At 43.9% G+C, this 16,872-nt stretch overlaps 1 protein-coding gene across 3 annotated transcripts in view; it reads left to right on the forward strand.

Moving 5' to 3' along the window:
* The first annotated feature begins 1,558 nt into the window (after positions 1-1,558).
* LOC122543325 (tensin-2-like) overlaps positions 1,559-16,872 on the forward strand; it is a 273,742-nt gene continuing 258,428 nt past the window's right edge. For all 3 annotated transcript variants that reach the window (XM_043681852.2, XM_043681854.2, XM_043681853.2), the window contains exon 1: positions 1,559-1,689. In XM_043681852.2, the coding sequence (XP_043537787.2) occupies positions 1,591-1,689 (99 nt within the window). In that variant the 5' untranslated portion in view covers positions 1,559-1,590. The remainder of the gene's footprint in view (positions 1,690-16,872) is intronic.

Raw genomic sequence — 16,872 nt, forward strand, 5'->3', positions numbered from 1 at the left:
CAATTCTGGTCTCCTTCCTATTGGAACGATGTTGTGAAACTTGAAAGGGTTCAGAAAAGATTTACAAGGATGTTGCCAGGATTGGAGGATTTGAGCTATAGGGAGAGGTTGAATAGGCTGGGGCTGTTTTCCCTGGAGCGTCGGAGGCTGAGGGGTGACCTTATAGAGGTTTACAAAATTATGAGGGGCATGGATAGGGTAAATAGGCAAAGTCTTTTCCCTGGGGTTGGGGAGTCCAGAACTAGAGGGCATAGGTTTAGTGTGAGAGGGGAAAGATATAAAAGAGACCTAAGGGGCAACTTTTTCACACAGAGGGTGATACGTGTCTGGAATGGGCTGTCAGAGGAAGTGGTGGAGGCTGGTACAATTACAGCATTTAAGAGGCATTTGGATGGGTATATGAATAGGAAGGGTTTGGAGAAATATGGGCCGGGTGCTGGCAGGTGGGACTAGATTGGGTTGGGATATCTGGATGGGTTGGACCGAAGGGTCTGTTTCCATGCTGTACATCTCTATGTGTAAGGGAGTGGGAGGAGTAGAATCAAAGAATGGCATCGCACAGAAAGAGGCCAGTTAGCCCATCAGGCCCATGCCAGATTCCTGAAAAAGCTATCCGATTAGTCCCAGTCGCCTGCTCTTTACCAGGAATCCTGCAGTGGCATTCCGTTCCCTTTTTGGCTGAATCTGCTTCTACCTTTTCGGGGAATGCATCCCTGAGTACACACTTCATGGTTATGAATGCCTCGATTAAATCCTCCCCTTAATCATCTCTGCTCTGAGGAGAACAATCCCGGCTTCTCAAGTCTCCCCAAAATAACCGGAATCTTTTATCTCATGCACCTTTCTGCAAGTCTCCGCTGCATCTCCTCCAGGACATTGGTATCCTTCCTACAAGTGTGGGGCCCAAGTGCTCGCTGTGTTTGAAACGGCAGCAAAATCATTAGCATCTCTGAGGCTGCTCCCTCTCGCATTTGTACCAAGTTCAGGGCATAGTAGGAAACGGCAGAGGGTTAGTCAAGATTAGCTTTGCTACTTTCTTCACACATTCTAGATCCGGAGAAAGAGAAATGGTCTGGATCCATTAGGTGTGGCTGTCATTCAGCGGTTTAAATCATTGTTTGCAGGGTACAGTCTCTGACACAAGAAACTGGAGGGAGGGGGGAATCCTCACGAGTGAATTGAAATGCTCTCAGCATGCCGTCATGCTTTGTTCTTTGCAAACCCCTTTTGATTGATGGCTGTGTTATGAAATTCATTCCCCAGTCAATGCGGCTGAGGGACTGAGCCTCCATGTCCCAGTGAACGAAGGTTTGGGGGGAGGGGGGTTGGTGTTGACACCTGTTTGTGTAAAAGGGAGAAACAGCAGCGCTCTTCCAAACACCGCCCCCCCCCCCCCCTTCAACCACATCTGGCACAGGGAAGTTTGTTCCACTGTGACCGGCGCTGCCGGTGAATAAAGAGGGCGGTGCTAAGTTCCAGAATTAAACTCCACTCCGTTTTCCGGCGGGGGGGGGGGGGGGGGGGTGTAAGGAAAAAATACACATTTCCCTGTGAGTCAGAGTTGAGTCAGCATCAGAGAGAGGGAGCTGCATGGGCTGTGCTCTAAGTCTCGATTGCTGCGGGAAGGAGCTGTGTGGGCCCCCAGATGAAGCTACGAGGAGGAAAGAAGAAAAAATGAGGCTCACAAAGGTATTTCATCCCGTCCTGGGGCTCTGTGTATGCGTGTGTTTGAGGAGGATCGTCTGTAGAAAAGTGCGTTTGTTGTTGTAAGGTGTTACATTGTGACTTTGTACAGTGAGACAAGTCCCCCACATACACACACATATACTGTATATATCGTGCCAGACATGTTTTCAAACGAAAACACTGCTAAGAACGTTCTGCTTAATATATGGCCAGGCGAAAGGGGGCAAAGGTCAAGTAACTGTAATTGTTTTCTAGTAAGGCATGGGTTGTTGATGTTTTATTTACGAGATTTTGTAACCTTGGGGAGCCAAAAAAGGGGGGGGGGGGAACGGGGAATGAAAGCGACAGGAATAAAGAAATGAGGCCAACTTGTTGCTATTTGGAAGCTGGTAGGAAACTTTAAAGGGGCTCAACGCTCATTGAAACTGACCTTTTTTCTTGGGTGTGTATAGGGGGAAAGCAGACTTTTTAATGCAGTCATGTCAATTTTTCCGACGACATATGACTCGGGAACTCCTCAAGCATATTGACTCGAAAAGTAACAGTTTGTGTGCAGGTCACTGCAGTCTGCGATCTGATTATGTCGAGAATGCTTTTCTGGCTGCAGTCACACGGCTCTTCAAATCTTCCTGGAATGCACTGCCTACGATGTCAAAGGAAGGGCCACATTTTTCATCATAAATTCAGTGTTCTGTTGTGTTAGGTGGCGGTGGACGCTGCACAATGTGACAGTCTTCAGGGATTCCTGCTGTCACAACATCAGCGCTGCTGCCCTCTGCACAGTCCCAGGCTGGAATATGCTGGGCCCGCCCCGTGGACAGCGGTGGACGCTGCACAATGTGACAGTCTTCAGGGATTCCTGCTGTCACAACTTACTAGAATGGATTCTGAGAGTCAATGCTGTTAGGGATCTAGTTTCCGGAGCAGAGTTGTCAGTGGCTCAGGTCCATAGGCTCATAAGAGATTTGCAGAAGCATTAGAGAATGATGAGGATTCCTTTAAAAAAAAAGTGGGCGGCACGGTGGCAGTGTTGCCTCACAGCGCCAGAGACCCGGGTTCAATTCCCGCCTCAGGCGACTGACTGTGTGGAGTTTGCACGTTCTCCCTGTGTCTGCGTGGGTTTCCTCCGGGTGCTCCGGTTTCCTCCCACAGTCCAAAGATGTGCAGGTTAGGTGAATTGGCCATGCTAAATTGCCCGTAGTGTGAGGTAAGGGGTAAATGTAGGGGTATGGGTGGGTTGCGCTTCGGCGGGTCGGTGTGGACTTGTTGGGCCGAAGGGCCTGTTTCCACGCTGCAATCTAATCTAATCTAATCTAATCTAAACATCAGCGCTGCTGCCCTCTGCACAGTACCAGGCTGGAATATGCTAGGCCCGCCACAGATTGACCCCGTGGACAGCACCTCCTTTAACTGCGTCCCCACGGCTGGAGATGTTGCCCCTTGTCCCCTGGTTTAAACATCAGTGGCTTTCCCCCTTGTTATTGACAGGTCTCCTTGCCGATTACAGAGCAGGCTCAGGTTTCAATGCCATTCAATGAGAGCCGTGTGTGTGCATGTGCATGTCAGGCCTCCCGCCTGCTCCCTGTGGCCACCATGGGTCACTGCTAGGACCTCTCTCACCCGGGGTCAAACACAGGCCGGCTGCTCGCACTCTTCCCCTGTCGATGGGCAATTGCATGTAAATTACCAGCCACAAGCAAAGTGCTGCACATCTGACATCAAAGAGAAAATGCTGAACAGGTCAGGCAGCATCTGCGGAGAGAGAAGCAGATTTGATGAGCTATGAAATGTCCAATGTTGATGCAGGCTCATCAATCTGCCCTCATAAAGCAAGAGTGGGGATGTTCACCGATGAATGCTCCAATGTTTGCGACTTCTCAGATACTGAAGCAGCCTGTGTCAAAGGACCTGGACAATATCCAAGTTTGAGCTGAAAAGTAGCAAGTAACATTAACACCAGCAAGTGGCAGGCAGTGATCATCTCCAACAAAGCAGCATCATTCCTTGACATTCAAGGGTATTGCCATTACCATTGCTGAATCCCCCACTATCAACATCCTGGGAGTCACCATTGACTAAAAACTGAATTGGGTTAGCAATATAAATACTACAAGAGCAGGTCAGAGGCTAGGAATACTGCAGCAAATGACTCACCTCCTGAGTCCCCAAAGCCTGTCCACCATCTACAAGGCACAAGTCAGGAATGTGATGGAATACTCCCTTGGGTGCAGCTCCAACCACACTCAAGATGGTGCAGGTCAAAGCAACCCAGTTGATGAGCATCCCATCCGTTGATGAGCATCCCATCCACTACCCTCAACATCCACCCCCTCCGCCACAGCTCAGCACCATCAGTGTGTACCATCTACACTGTGCACTGCAGCAAATCACCAAATCTCTTTTTACAGCACCTTTCAAACCCTCAATCTCTACCATCTAGAAGGACAAGGGCAGCAGATACACAGGAACACCATCACCTCCAGTGTCCCTCCAAGCCATTCCCCATCCTGTCTTGGAAATGTATCACTGTTCCTTCAGTGTTGGGTCAAAATCCTGGAACTCTCTGTGTACCTGTGCAACATGGACTGCAGAGTTTCAAAAAGGCAACACACCACCACTTCTTAAAAAATAATTTTACTTTAATAGTGGCTGGTAATGTTTTGACCAGTCAGCTCTGTTGATTTGTGAGCTTGGTCCCTATAGTTTTATATTCAACACACTTACTTATATAGGAATGTAGGCTCAAGTTCCTGAGGTCCATGCTAATAGCTTCTTTCGGAATTAGTCACTCAAATACCTATCTTATGTGAGTCTAATGATTGTAAGCATGTGGAGTCTTCACTTTCCAACTCTGGATAGGCAATAAATGTTGGCTCAGACATTGATACCCACATCCCCTGAAATAATTTTTTTAAAAACATTAATTCTACTTCTCTCTTCTTAGACACCAGGATTCCGATACACTTCAACAAACTGACCACTGGAGTCAGACTGAGCCTTAGCAACTTGCTGAGTTTTAATGATGAACTTTGCCATGCAGTAATTTTTGAAGTTCTGATTTTTCTCTCATGTTCAAATGTCAACTCAGCGATAAAGCAGTAGATTGATGCACATGCAAAGCATTAGCTGTTGACCTGTATACTGAGAGTCTCCAAGTGCTAGACAAGCACACTGTGTACTGCAAGAAAGATTTACATTTATATACTGCCTTTTTTGAACATACGTCCTGTGAGCTTTGCTCCAATGTTCTTGTGTTTGGTTTGTGACGTGTTTTTTTGTATTAGTGACAAAAAGAAAACCTTGCATTGATATAGCATCCTGATTATGCCAAAGTGTTTTATGGTCAATGAAGTACTTTGAAAGTATATTCACCGTTGTGATGTAAGAAACACAGCAGCCCATTTGCACACAGCAAGAGCCCACAGACAGCAATGAGACAATGAGGCAGTTTTCTTTGTGGTGTTGATTGAGGGATAAGGATTAACCAGGTCAACAGGGAAACGGATTACTCACCCCACTCTTCTTCAACATAATGCCACAGATTATTTTATGTATATGCGAGCAATGTAGGAGATGGAGCCATGATTTGACATGTCATTTGAAAGACAGCTCCTCAGACAGTGCAGCACTCCCTCAGTACTGCGCTGGACTGTCAGTGTGGATTTTTACGTGCACGTCAAGTGCCATTGCAAGCCACAGATCAATCAAGCATAAGAAATAACTTCAGTACCTGGGACCTACAGTCTGTCTGGCTGAAATCCTTGCAATTAGTTTCGCTTTATTTTAATTGTGACTGATAATGTTTTGGGCAGCCAGTTCTGTGGATTTGTGAGCTTGGTCCCTATAGTTTTATATTCTATGTAGGCTCAAGTTTCTGAGATCCATGCTAATAGCTTCTTTAGGAATTAGTCAGTCAGATACCATTCATATGTGAGTCTAATGATTGTTTGTAAGCATGTAGAGCCATCACTCCAATCTGCACTTATACAGGATGGGAATCAGGAAAGGGCAGGGGCCCCAGCTGGTTCACCCCACACACACACACAAGCCACGCTGGCATCTGGCTTTGATTTCAGCCAGTTTTGTGCACAGCAGTTACTCACAAAGACCACAGGACAACCTGTGGGAAATGGAGACGTCGTACAATAGGTGACATTCGGCTGAGCGTAGGAGTGACGGTTTGTCTTGGAGCACAGGGTAGCTTGACATTTCATTTCTACATCGAGCCTCTGTGGGAGTGCTTGATGCTGGCAACAACAGCGGAAAGAATTCCAGCTCTAACATTCCTTGTCAGAGAAAATTCACACAAAAATAAGAATTTCAAACAAATGGTTAGCAAACTATTTTTGATGTCATGAAACCACAGAAATGAGGCTATTTAGCCCATTGTGGCCATCCTGTCTGTTTGGTCAAGTTGTCTAATTAATCTCACTCTTATGCCCTGTTCCCATAGCCTAGGTTATCCAATTCCTTTTGAAAAAGTTACGATTACTTTGTTTTCCACCGGCTCTTCAGGTAGCACATTTCAGATCACAATAACTTGCTTGCTTACAAGCACGCTGTGATAACCCTAACCATGTCAGCATCCAAGTCTTCCATCAATTCTTTGATGGGAGTGTAGCAAAAGAAAAGAAATGGTTCAGCAAGTATTCTTGTTCAAGAACGACAATGTCCCTTTAAGCTGCCCTGTTGTAAAATAAAACACTTCCAAATAAGCCTTTTTTTCATCACAGCATGTTTCCAACTCTTCGGTGTGGGAGCCAGACTAGTTTTCTTTATAAAAAACCTCCAGAAAACCAGCTCCAGTGTTCAGAAGAGTGGAGTTCAGGGTAATATAGGTCTAAACATGTGTGACCCTACATCCTGTCAAAGGGCTACACCACTCTCCTTTCTAATGAGTCACATATGCACCATAAGTGTTCAATAAAATCAATATTTAACTAAGCTTTGGGTGTTCATAAAAATGTTTCTATAAAGGAATGTCCCTCAGCTTTAATTGTTGGCTAAAATTATGTGCGCTGGTTTGCTGAAATAAAAGCAGATCTAAACGTCTGTGTGAAATTGACTTTGGACAGAGGCAAAATTAAAATTTAAATGATTTCAAGGATTTAATGCATCACAAGAGCTCAAAACTGCCGGAGCTCTTGCTCGCTATCTCAAAGCAATAGACAGGATGAACCATCTTCTGACAATTTACATTTTCATTTATATAATAGGGAGGAACACTATTTCACATCTGAGTAATGTTTTTCGGACTGTTTGTCTGAGGAAGAACACTTCATGTTCCAAGTTTAGCTGTTTCCCAGTTCACTAGAAGCAGGATGTAGCACTCCACAGGTCAAACAGCTGTCAGCTGAACTGATGGCTGTCTGTTGACTAAGTTACTTTAACCCTGCAAGGTCTTTATAGGCAGCAGGATCACAATAGATTATATAGAACATAATTTCGAGGTTAATAGTTTTGCTTTCACTGATATTTGCCATCAGAGTGAGTTTTCGTTTTTTGTTGACATTTTAAGTAGATAAAATATCCAGGGATTAAGTGCATAATCAAGGGTGACGCTTCAGTATAGGACTCAGAGGTGCTGCAGTGTTGTCAATGACATATCTCAGTTGAGGCCCTGTCTGTTGGCTTAGTTGGATATAAAAGATTCCATAGCACATTTTTTTCCTCAGAGGAACAGTGTTTTTTTTTATGTCCTGGTCAGTATAGTAGCAGAACAAATAGGTTATAACCAGTAACAAAAACAGAAATTGCAGAGTTAACGATTAGACTCGACACGTTAACTCTGATTTCACTCCATAGATGCTGGCAGACCCGCTGAGCTTCTCCAGCAATTTCTGTTTTTGTTTCTGATTTCCAGCATTCGGGAGTTCTTTGTTTTTTGTTGTTCAGGTGGTGAGAATGTGGAACTCCCTACCACAGGGAGCGGCTGAGATGATTAGTAGGGGTACACTTAAGGAGAAGCTGGATGAGCTCATGAGGATGAAAGATTTTGTTGATAAGGTGCAACCATGGGAGGATGCTGTAGTGGAACATAAACACCAGTATGGACCACTGGGGCCAAATGGCCTTGTTAATGTGTTGTAAATCCTATGAGCTTTGTGGATAGCCAATCTGACAAAATGAGGACTTGAATTTGGAACTGGTTCCACTCTCCATCATTAGCGTCACTCTCTTTGATGAGCGGCAAATGACCCTAAAGCTCGAATACATGTATAGTTGTTCAAGAAGCTTCTGTTGCTAATGAGGCCAATACAGCATTTCTGTGATGCCCATGACACCCCCTAATGAGACCAGCTAACAGCAGTACAAGTAATGTGTAGTATGTATAATAGGGTACCTCCATTCTCTGGAACATGTGGGGAAATTTGCCCAGTGTGGGATTTGGTGGCTAATTCACTACATATTTAGATTATACACTCACCAGAGGCACTTAAAGCACACAACGTATTGGCATAGATTGGTGTACAAAACTACCTTTATGTAAAGCTGCTGTTTGTTGGTTCAGAAAAAAACTGCAGGCCATAAAGATAAGGCTTTTCTTTTGGGCTATTTGGTGAGCCAAGAAGTATCATTCTATGCCTCACCATCTCACTGAGTGAGAATAAGCTTCGACTGTAGCTGCTTTTGACAGATGGGTTCTTGGATCATGACAATTGCCACATTTGCCCTGATTCCGTAAAATTCAGTAAAAGCTCCCAGTGAAGTGGTATTAACCTGAAGGCTGCTTCAGCCATGTTTAAGAAATTCAAAACTCTGTCTAACCCTCAGTGATCTAATCTATAAAGAAGGGGAAGGATAAAAGTGTATTAAAAAAATGTACTCTGACAAATGCCAACAAGAACAAATTATATCTGAAGTATAAAATTGTATAATCCCCTCAACCTTTGTTTCTCCTAGTTGTGCAACAAAATATAATGGATTCCTGTGGCTTTGTTTGCTAATGAAGTTTGTCCTGAACAATCTAAATTCCCGTAACAATGGAAGTGTAAATATGTCTTCAAACGTTTAGTGGCGTGGAAAGAATTAAAACCGTTTGTCACCAGCGCCTGTCAGACAGGGGAAAGGTCACATCTCTTTTGAGTTTTCAACATGTGCTGAACAGACAATGTAGATTTTCGCGATGAAATTGGGTTTTATTTATGTGAAGTAATTGCTCATGGTTCCCAGTAGAGTTTGAGGTCTGGCAGGCCTATAGCAATAAATTGGAGAGAGAGATTAGCCCTCATTGTTATTGGAGCCACAGGATGCCTTCTCATTTGTCTGTATTGGTTACATTTAAAGAACACCCCCTATTGCGAATTGAATTTGCTAATGTAACAAAGATATAGCAAAGAATGCAGAGGGAAAAGTAGGCCCAATCTCAGTTAATGCCTTGAAATGTCAGTTTGCCTAGTTAACTGACTCAACAGAATTTCGCTAAAATTAGCTGGTATTGTCTGCTGTTGCTTTCTGGGGCCTCTTAAATCGCGCCAAAATCATTCACCCCCTCTGCTCACTGACCCACACTGACTGCTGGTCAAGCAACACTTTGGTTTTAAAATTTGTTTTCAAGTCCTTCTAAGACTCGCCTTTCCCTATCTTGGTCATCTCCCCCAAGATGTCTGTACTCCTCAAACTCTGGCCTCTTGTGCAGTCCTGATTAGAATTGTTCCACCGTTAATGACTATACCGTCAGCTGTGACTTAAGCTCTAGAATTCCCTTCCTAAACCCCTCTGATTCTTTTGCCTCCTTTAAGATGCTCCTTAAAACCTACCTCTGACCAAGCATTTGGTTATTTGACTTAATATCTCCCAATATAGCTAAAACCATTCCAATAAAGCACTTTGGGCCATTGTATTATGTCAAAGGTGCTATATAAATATTAGTTGTTGTTACTGATCATGCTTTAGCTTGAAATAGTGCCCATGATTAACCTTTTTAATTCTGACCAGGACCCCAGGGCTGAAAGTTGGCCTGTGGTTAACACAATGGCAGATGGCTGGAGATGGTCCCATTGAGTTCATCAACCAAATAGATCATTCCTGGCTGTGAGATCTGACATTGGCAAGTCTTTGTAAGTGGTTTTGAACAGGAACCAATTAAAATAACCCCGAGGAAGACATTTTTCGGAAGACTTTCGTTTCCATCCTCTCAGCCACGTGCTTTGAAAGACCACACAGTGAAAGGTGTGCCATGATAGTAGCCATCACTTGAAGCCTCAGAGTGATGTATTTTGAATGAGCTAACCTAAGGTCTCAGTTTGACCCTTGTGTATGAGGCAAGTTGACTTATATTTTTAAAGTGTTGGAATGAAAACGGGGATGATTGACATGCTAATACAGCCCCTGCAATACACAGAAGGAACAGCAATGTAAAGCGAACAAATTACAAGTCGCAGTCAATATTTGGCACTGACATCACACTGACTTTGGCACTGACTTTTGGTTTTCAGACGGTGATCATTGTATGACCCTGACATACTAATTTCCAAAGCTCATTGTCGCTGATGCTCAGAACAGAAACAACTGTCACGGCTATTTCCATTCACACGGAGCCTTTACTTTCTAGAGACTTCCTACAAGTTTGTGACAGGTTGAAAGGCAAACAAAAAGTGATTGAAATCCCCATGAATCCTGGAGTAAGGGAGAATCCTCGCCTCATAATTCCAGCACAGAGGAGGCCATTCAGCCTACTAAGTGAATGTTGCTCTCCCGAAGAGTAACCCAGTCCCAGTCCCACTCCCCTTCCTCTCACTGTGGCCCTGCAATGCTTTCTCGCCAAGTAATTCTCCAGTTCTCTTGTGAAAACCCCAACTGAATCTGCCTCCACCACACTCTCATGCAGTGCATTCCCAATCCCAGCCACTGACTGAAGGAGGAATTGGTGCTGAGTTGGCATCAGCACCCTCCTATGCTTGGCTAAGACTGGGGCGAGATGGTCTTTGAATGTGGGGCTATGCCTTTAAGTTCCCCTGGACAGTCTTGTGTAATAGACTGACAGCTCAGGCAACTGCAGTTTCCAATACATCTTCTAGTTGCTTCCTTGGACTTACTGAAGTCAAAATAGAAACAAATGCCTCTGCTATTGATAAAAGAGACTAAAGAATAGTTGCAAAGTCAGACCATGGCAAGTGAACAAAAGGAGATTCATCAGCCTTCAGTTCCATTCTTGAGGATAAATGCAGTAGCAACAGCAACTTATATTTCCGTAGCGACTATAATATAATGAAGCTTCCCAAGTAGCTTCATAGGAGCATTATAAAACAAAGTATGATACCAAAATGCATAAGGAGATGTTCAACCAAAATTGGTCAACCTGTTAGTTCTTAGAGAGTGTCTTAAAGGAGAAAAACAATTTAAAGAATGGAGTGGGATAAGAAGAGCATTCTAGAGTTTTGTGCTAATAGCTGAATGATGCCACAAGCAAAACCAGGGAAGCTCATCTCAGAAGGGTATGGGGCTGGAGGAGCAAGGCCATGGAGGGATTTGTAAACATGGATGAGAATTTTAATTGCTTGACTGGGAGGTCGGTGAGTACATGGGGGATAGGAAAACAGGATGGGCAGCAAAGCGTGCAATGGAATAGTTGTGCCCAGAGGTAACAAAAGGCAGAGTGAGAGTTTCAGCAGTAGCTGAGCTGAGAAAGAGCACTTAGGTGAGGTTACAGAGGTGGAAACAAATGGTCTTGGTGTGGATATGTGGTTGGAAGCTCATCTCTGGGACAGACTGTCACTATTGTAGAAATCTATTTGGATGACATGGTTAGCATTTTAAAGTGCAGACAGAAAAATCTGTGTCTTCTGTTTGCAGTGATCAGAAATGACTATAGTATTTGCTAAAGAGTACAATAACAAGAGGTTGAGTAAACCACAACAGCTGGGAGCGATCAGGGCCTGGCAACTATCGGAAGAACTGACGTATTAGCCTCTATTTTCTCTTCCAAGTACTCCTCCTCTCTTCATTTCCTGCTTTCTGCCCATAACTTTGCTGTGCAGCTTCAGCACATGAGGCCTCTTCAGTTTGAGGCCTCCCATTGGAATATTGGTATGCAAGAGAAGTATTCGGTCCATGAAAACAAAACTGCATTCTGGTGGTTTGACCAAACCCTTGGCACTAATAACTGACATTTAGAAAGACATTTGGGTCAGACTTTGTCATGGAGAATGGACACGTGTGAGAAAACTGAGGTACTTGGTTCCAAAAGAAAAAAGTGGACCGTGAGATTCTCCAGTATCATAACAGATACTTGCACGAATCTTCAGGCCAATGTGATTTGTATCTATGGATTAAAATAAGGGAGCAGCCTCTAAATTAGGTTTTACGTTCCTTTCACTACAGTTCATTATGTGAATGTAAGAAGACTTGGCAAAGCAAATCTCCAGTTCGCACTATATTTTCAAGATAAGGGTTGTAATTCAAGCCATTCTGGCATGAGTGAAAATCCCAACCACAGAATCCAATGAGAACGCGTGTGGTCTGCTGCACCTTGGAATCCGTTCCCACTGTTCCCACACCACTTTCTCCTCTCACTCCTTGCCAGTTTTTTTATTTTGTCAGCTCAGAGCAGCAGCATTTTCAGAGGGTATGTGGAACTTTCTGGAGCATTTAGACAAACCCAGGACATGCTATGGAAATGGAGTCGGTAGAGTAGTGGACAGTTTGGAAGAATGTTACCAGTTGCACGGGGACTTGGATAAACTGCAGAATTGGGCTGAGAGGTGGCAAATGGAGTTCAGTGCAGCTAAATGTGAGGTGATGCACTTTAGGAAGAATAACAGGAAGGCAGAGTACTGGGTCAATGGAAAGATTCTTGGTAGTGTGGATGTGCAGAGGGATCTTGGAGTCCATGTACACAGATCCCTGGAAGTTGCCACCCAGGTGGATAGTGCTGTGAAGAAGGCATACGGTGTGTTAGGTTTCATTGGTAGAAGGATTGAGTTCCGGAGCTGCAATATCATGCTGCAACAATACAAAACGCTAGTGCGGCCACACTTGGAATATTGTGTACAGTTCTGGTTGCCATATTTTGGGAAGGATGTGGAAGCATTGGAAAAGATGCAGAGGAGATTTACCAGGATTTGCCTGGTCTGGAGAGAAGGTCTTATGAGGAAAGGCTGAGAGACTTGGGTTTGTTCTCTTTGGGAAGAAGAAGGCTAAGAGGGGATTTGATAGAGACATACAAGATGATCAGAGGATTAGATAGGGTAGACAGTGAGAGTCTTTTTCCTAGGATGATGATGTCAGCTTGTATGAGGGGGCATAACTACAAATTGAGGGGTGATAGATTTAAGACAGATGTCAGAGGCAGGTTCTTTACTCAGAGAGTAGTAAGGGTGTGGAATGCCTTACCTGCCAATGTAGTTAACTCAGCCACATTAGGGAAATTTAAACAATCCTTAGATAAGCACATGGATGATGATGGTATAGTGTAGGGGGACGAGCTGAGAATAGTTCACAGGTCAGCGCAACATCGAGGGCCAAAGGGCCTGTTCTGCACTGTATTGTTCTATGTTCTATGTTCTACATTCTTCAATGCACCAAACTAATGGTCAGACAATGATGACAGAATAAAGTCACAGCCTTGGAAAGGAGCTACAGTATGTTTTGATGGAGGAAAACTTTCAAAGACAATATGTAATGGCACACTCAGAGCAGACTGAAATAGATACATTCAATATCAGAGAGTGTGCACTTTTTTTTCTTGAAACACGGTATCCTAATAATTAATATACAGGGATATAGAGTGAAGCTGACTAGGTTGCTCGATAGAGAGCAAGCACAGATTTGATGAGCTGAATGACCTCATTCCTGTGCTGTTATGACTTTATATGTGGCAAATGTGTCTAAATACTTGTGAATAAGAAAAAGATACTCAGTGAAAAGTAGCTCTTGCAGACAAATAGAGAATGCCTCACTTAACGTTGTAGTTGCATTTCCTGGCAAGTGCAACTTTAAATGAAATTACTTCAAGTGAGTCAGATTTTCCCATTAAAACCAATGCAAAAGCTGTAGTTAGGTTCTGTAGGACCTCTGTCCTACTGGAGAAATGATGAGTTAATGAGGAACGGTAGGACATAGAACAGTACAGGCCCTTCGGTCCTCGATGTTGTGTCGAACTTTTATCCTACTCAAAGATCAGATGAACCTACAGACCCTTCATTGTACTATCATCCATGTGCCTATCCAAGAGTCATCCAAATGTCCCTAAATTATCTGAGTCTACCACCACTGCTGGCAGTGCATTCCACACACCCACCACTCTCTGTGTAAAGAACCTACCTCTGACATCTCCCCTAAACCTTCCTCCAATCACCTGAAAATTATGCCCCTTCGTGACAGACATTTCCACCCTGGGAAAAAGTCTCTGAATGTCCGGTCTATCTATGCCTCTCGTCATCTCATACACTTCTATCAAGTCGCCTCTAATCCTTCTTCACTCCAATGAGAAAAGCCCTAGCTCCTTCAACCTTTCTTCATAAGATATGCCCTCCAGTCCAGGCAGCATCCTGGTACATCTCCTCTGCACCCTCTCTCAAGCTTCCATATTCTTCCTATATTGAGGCGACCAGAACTGAACACAATATTCTAAGTGTGGTCTAACCAGGGCTTTATAGAGCTGTAGCTTAACCTTTCGGCTCTTAAACTCAATTCCCCTGCTAATGAAAGCCAAAACACCATACACCTTTTTGACAACACTATCAACTTGGGTGGCAACTTTGAGGGATCTATAGACATGGACCCCAAGATTCCTCTGTTCCTCCACACTGCCAAGAATCCTGCCTTTAACCCTGTATTCTGCATTCAAATTTGACCTTCCAAAGTGAATCACTTCACACTTTTCCAGGTTGAACTCCATCTGCCACTTATCAGCCCAGTTCTGCATCCTGTCAATGTCCCATTGCAACCTTCAACGGCCCTCCACACTATCCACCACTCCACCAACCTTCATGCCATCAGCAAACTCACTAACCTACCCTTCCACTTCCTCATCCAAGTCATTTATAAAAATCACAAAGAGCAGAGATTCCAGAACCAATTCCTGTGGAACACCACTGGTCACCAAGCTCCAGGCTGAATACTTTCCATCTACTACCACCCTCTGTCTTCTATGGGCCAGACAATTCTGTATCTAGACAGCCAGATTTCCCTGTATCCCATACCTCCTTACTTTCTGAATGAGCCTACCATGAAGAGCTTTATCAAATGCCTTGCTAAAATCCATGCACACCACATCCACTGCTCTACCTTCATCGATGTGTTTTGTCACATCCTCAAAGAAGTCAAAAAAGTTTGTGAGGCATGACCTGCCCCTCACAAAGTCGTGCTGACTATCTCTAATCAAACTATGGTTTTCCAAGTAATCATAAATCTTGTCTCTCAGACTCCTCTCCAATACTTTACCCACCACAGACGTGAGACTGACTGGTCTGTAATTCCCAGGATTGGCTTGTTTACAGTAAATTTTAGAAGGGTAAATGGTGATTATACTGAAGGTCATCTTGAATGGTCTACACAAGCTGCCTGTGGAAAGGATGTTTCCTCTTGTGGGTCAATCCAGAACCTGGGGAACACTGTTTTAAAATTAGCGGTTGCCCCTTTAGGACTGAGATAAGGAGAAATGTGTTTTTCTCTCAGTCGGTATTTTTTTTCATTCATGGTGGATGTTGGCCTCACTGGCTGGGCCAATATTTATTGCCCATCTCTAATTGCACTTGACTTTGGAATTCTCTGCCTCGGAAGGCAGTGGAGATGAGGGCAACTGAATATTTTTACATTAGAGGTACATAGATTCTTCTTAGGCAAAGGAATCAAAGAATATCATGGATAAATGGGAATGTGGAATGCAAACAGATCAGCCATGATTCTATTGAATGGTGGAACAAGCTTCAGGGCTGAATAGCCTCCTTCTGCTCCCATTTTGCATGTTTGTAAATTATAGTATGGATGTGACTGGCTCTTGAATATTCTTCAGTGAAGGGAACTGGCAACCTGACCTGGCCTGGCCTACATGTGACCCTGGTCCTACACTGTGTTGGCTGTCAGTGTGCATCAAACCACTCTTGCTAACCGCAATCAACAATAGATGCTCCAATAGCATCTCCTGAGTGTAACAAAAGAGAGCTTCCCGGTGCTGCCCATATTCTGTGATCATTTATTCACAAACCCATGAATCGTACACCACTGATAGCCTGAAGGTGACCTCAGCTGCCCCTGCTGTTATTTCCAGTGGGTTGCGGTGACTTCTATGGAATGCTGTGACAAAGCCATAGCTTCAGTAGAAAAGGTGACTTGATTGTCTGCGTTGGAATTTGTGAGTGAGTCCTTATTGTTTGAGTGGATCAAGCTGTTGAGTGAATCATTGGATTTAGTGAGTCCCCTCAGGACTGAAGTGTCTTATGTGGGATTGGCAGTTTAGATTGTCCTTGTTGTTGTTTTTCTATGGGGGAGGGGGCATGTCTGCAGCAGTGTTACCCCTGGGCATGTTAGATGTTGTATATTGGGTGTAGATGGTCCTGGAAACCTGTTACATCTGATTTCCATGAATGCCTGCACATGGGCTAGTCAGCTGCAAGGCTGAGATTTGTGGGGCGTGTTTGAACCCTTTGTACTGATCATTTTGATATTTTTTTTCCCCCTGAAATCATTCACCAGAGAAGATCTGCTCAGGGATTCTGTAAATTTCCAGGCGGGAGGCATGGCTGGTCCATCTAAGTCTCAGATTTCAGATGGTGATCTTCATGCTGTTGCGCCTAGCGCAATGGAGGGAGTTTGTTGTTTGTGATTTTATTCTGTTTTCAAATTCTCATGATGTTGAGATATGTCTAGTGTCCTTGGTGAAAGGAGTCCAGAGCTTTGATGTGGTAATCCTGAAAATCAGGATTCAGTCGAGAAAGCAATTCTGCCACCATCTATCAAAGGCAGCAAGGCATTCAGCTCAAGGCCTTAATCAAGAGTCTAAGTGATAGGCAGTTAGCACGATGGGGAGTCACTGAACATCAACACTATTTGATGCTATTTATCTGGGTTCAGGTTGTTGACTCACAAATATAATCTCATTACAATTGGATTTACTAAATCCGATGCTGTCAATCTTGATGCAGCAAATCCTTTCTAAACGTAAATTTCAGCTGTTGATTTTCTGATGAGTGCAGACTGTATATCCTGATTTAAATTTGCTTTGTCCTTATTAAATCATGACTT

This window comes from Chiloscyllium plagiosum, unplaced genomic scaffold, assembly GCF_037043375.1.
Source record: "Chiloscyllium plagiosum isolate Xiang-an unplaced genomic scaffold, Cpla_swu_hap1 HiC_scaffold_53X, whole genome shotgun sequence".
Classification (NCBI taxonomy): Eukaryota; Metazoa; Chordata; class Chondrichthyes; order Orectolobiformes; family Hemiscylliidae; genus Chiloscyllium; species Chiloscyllium plagiosum.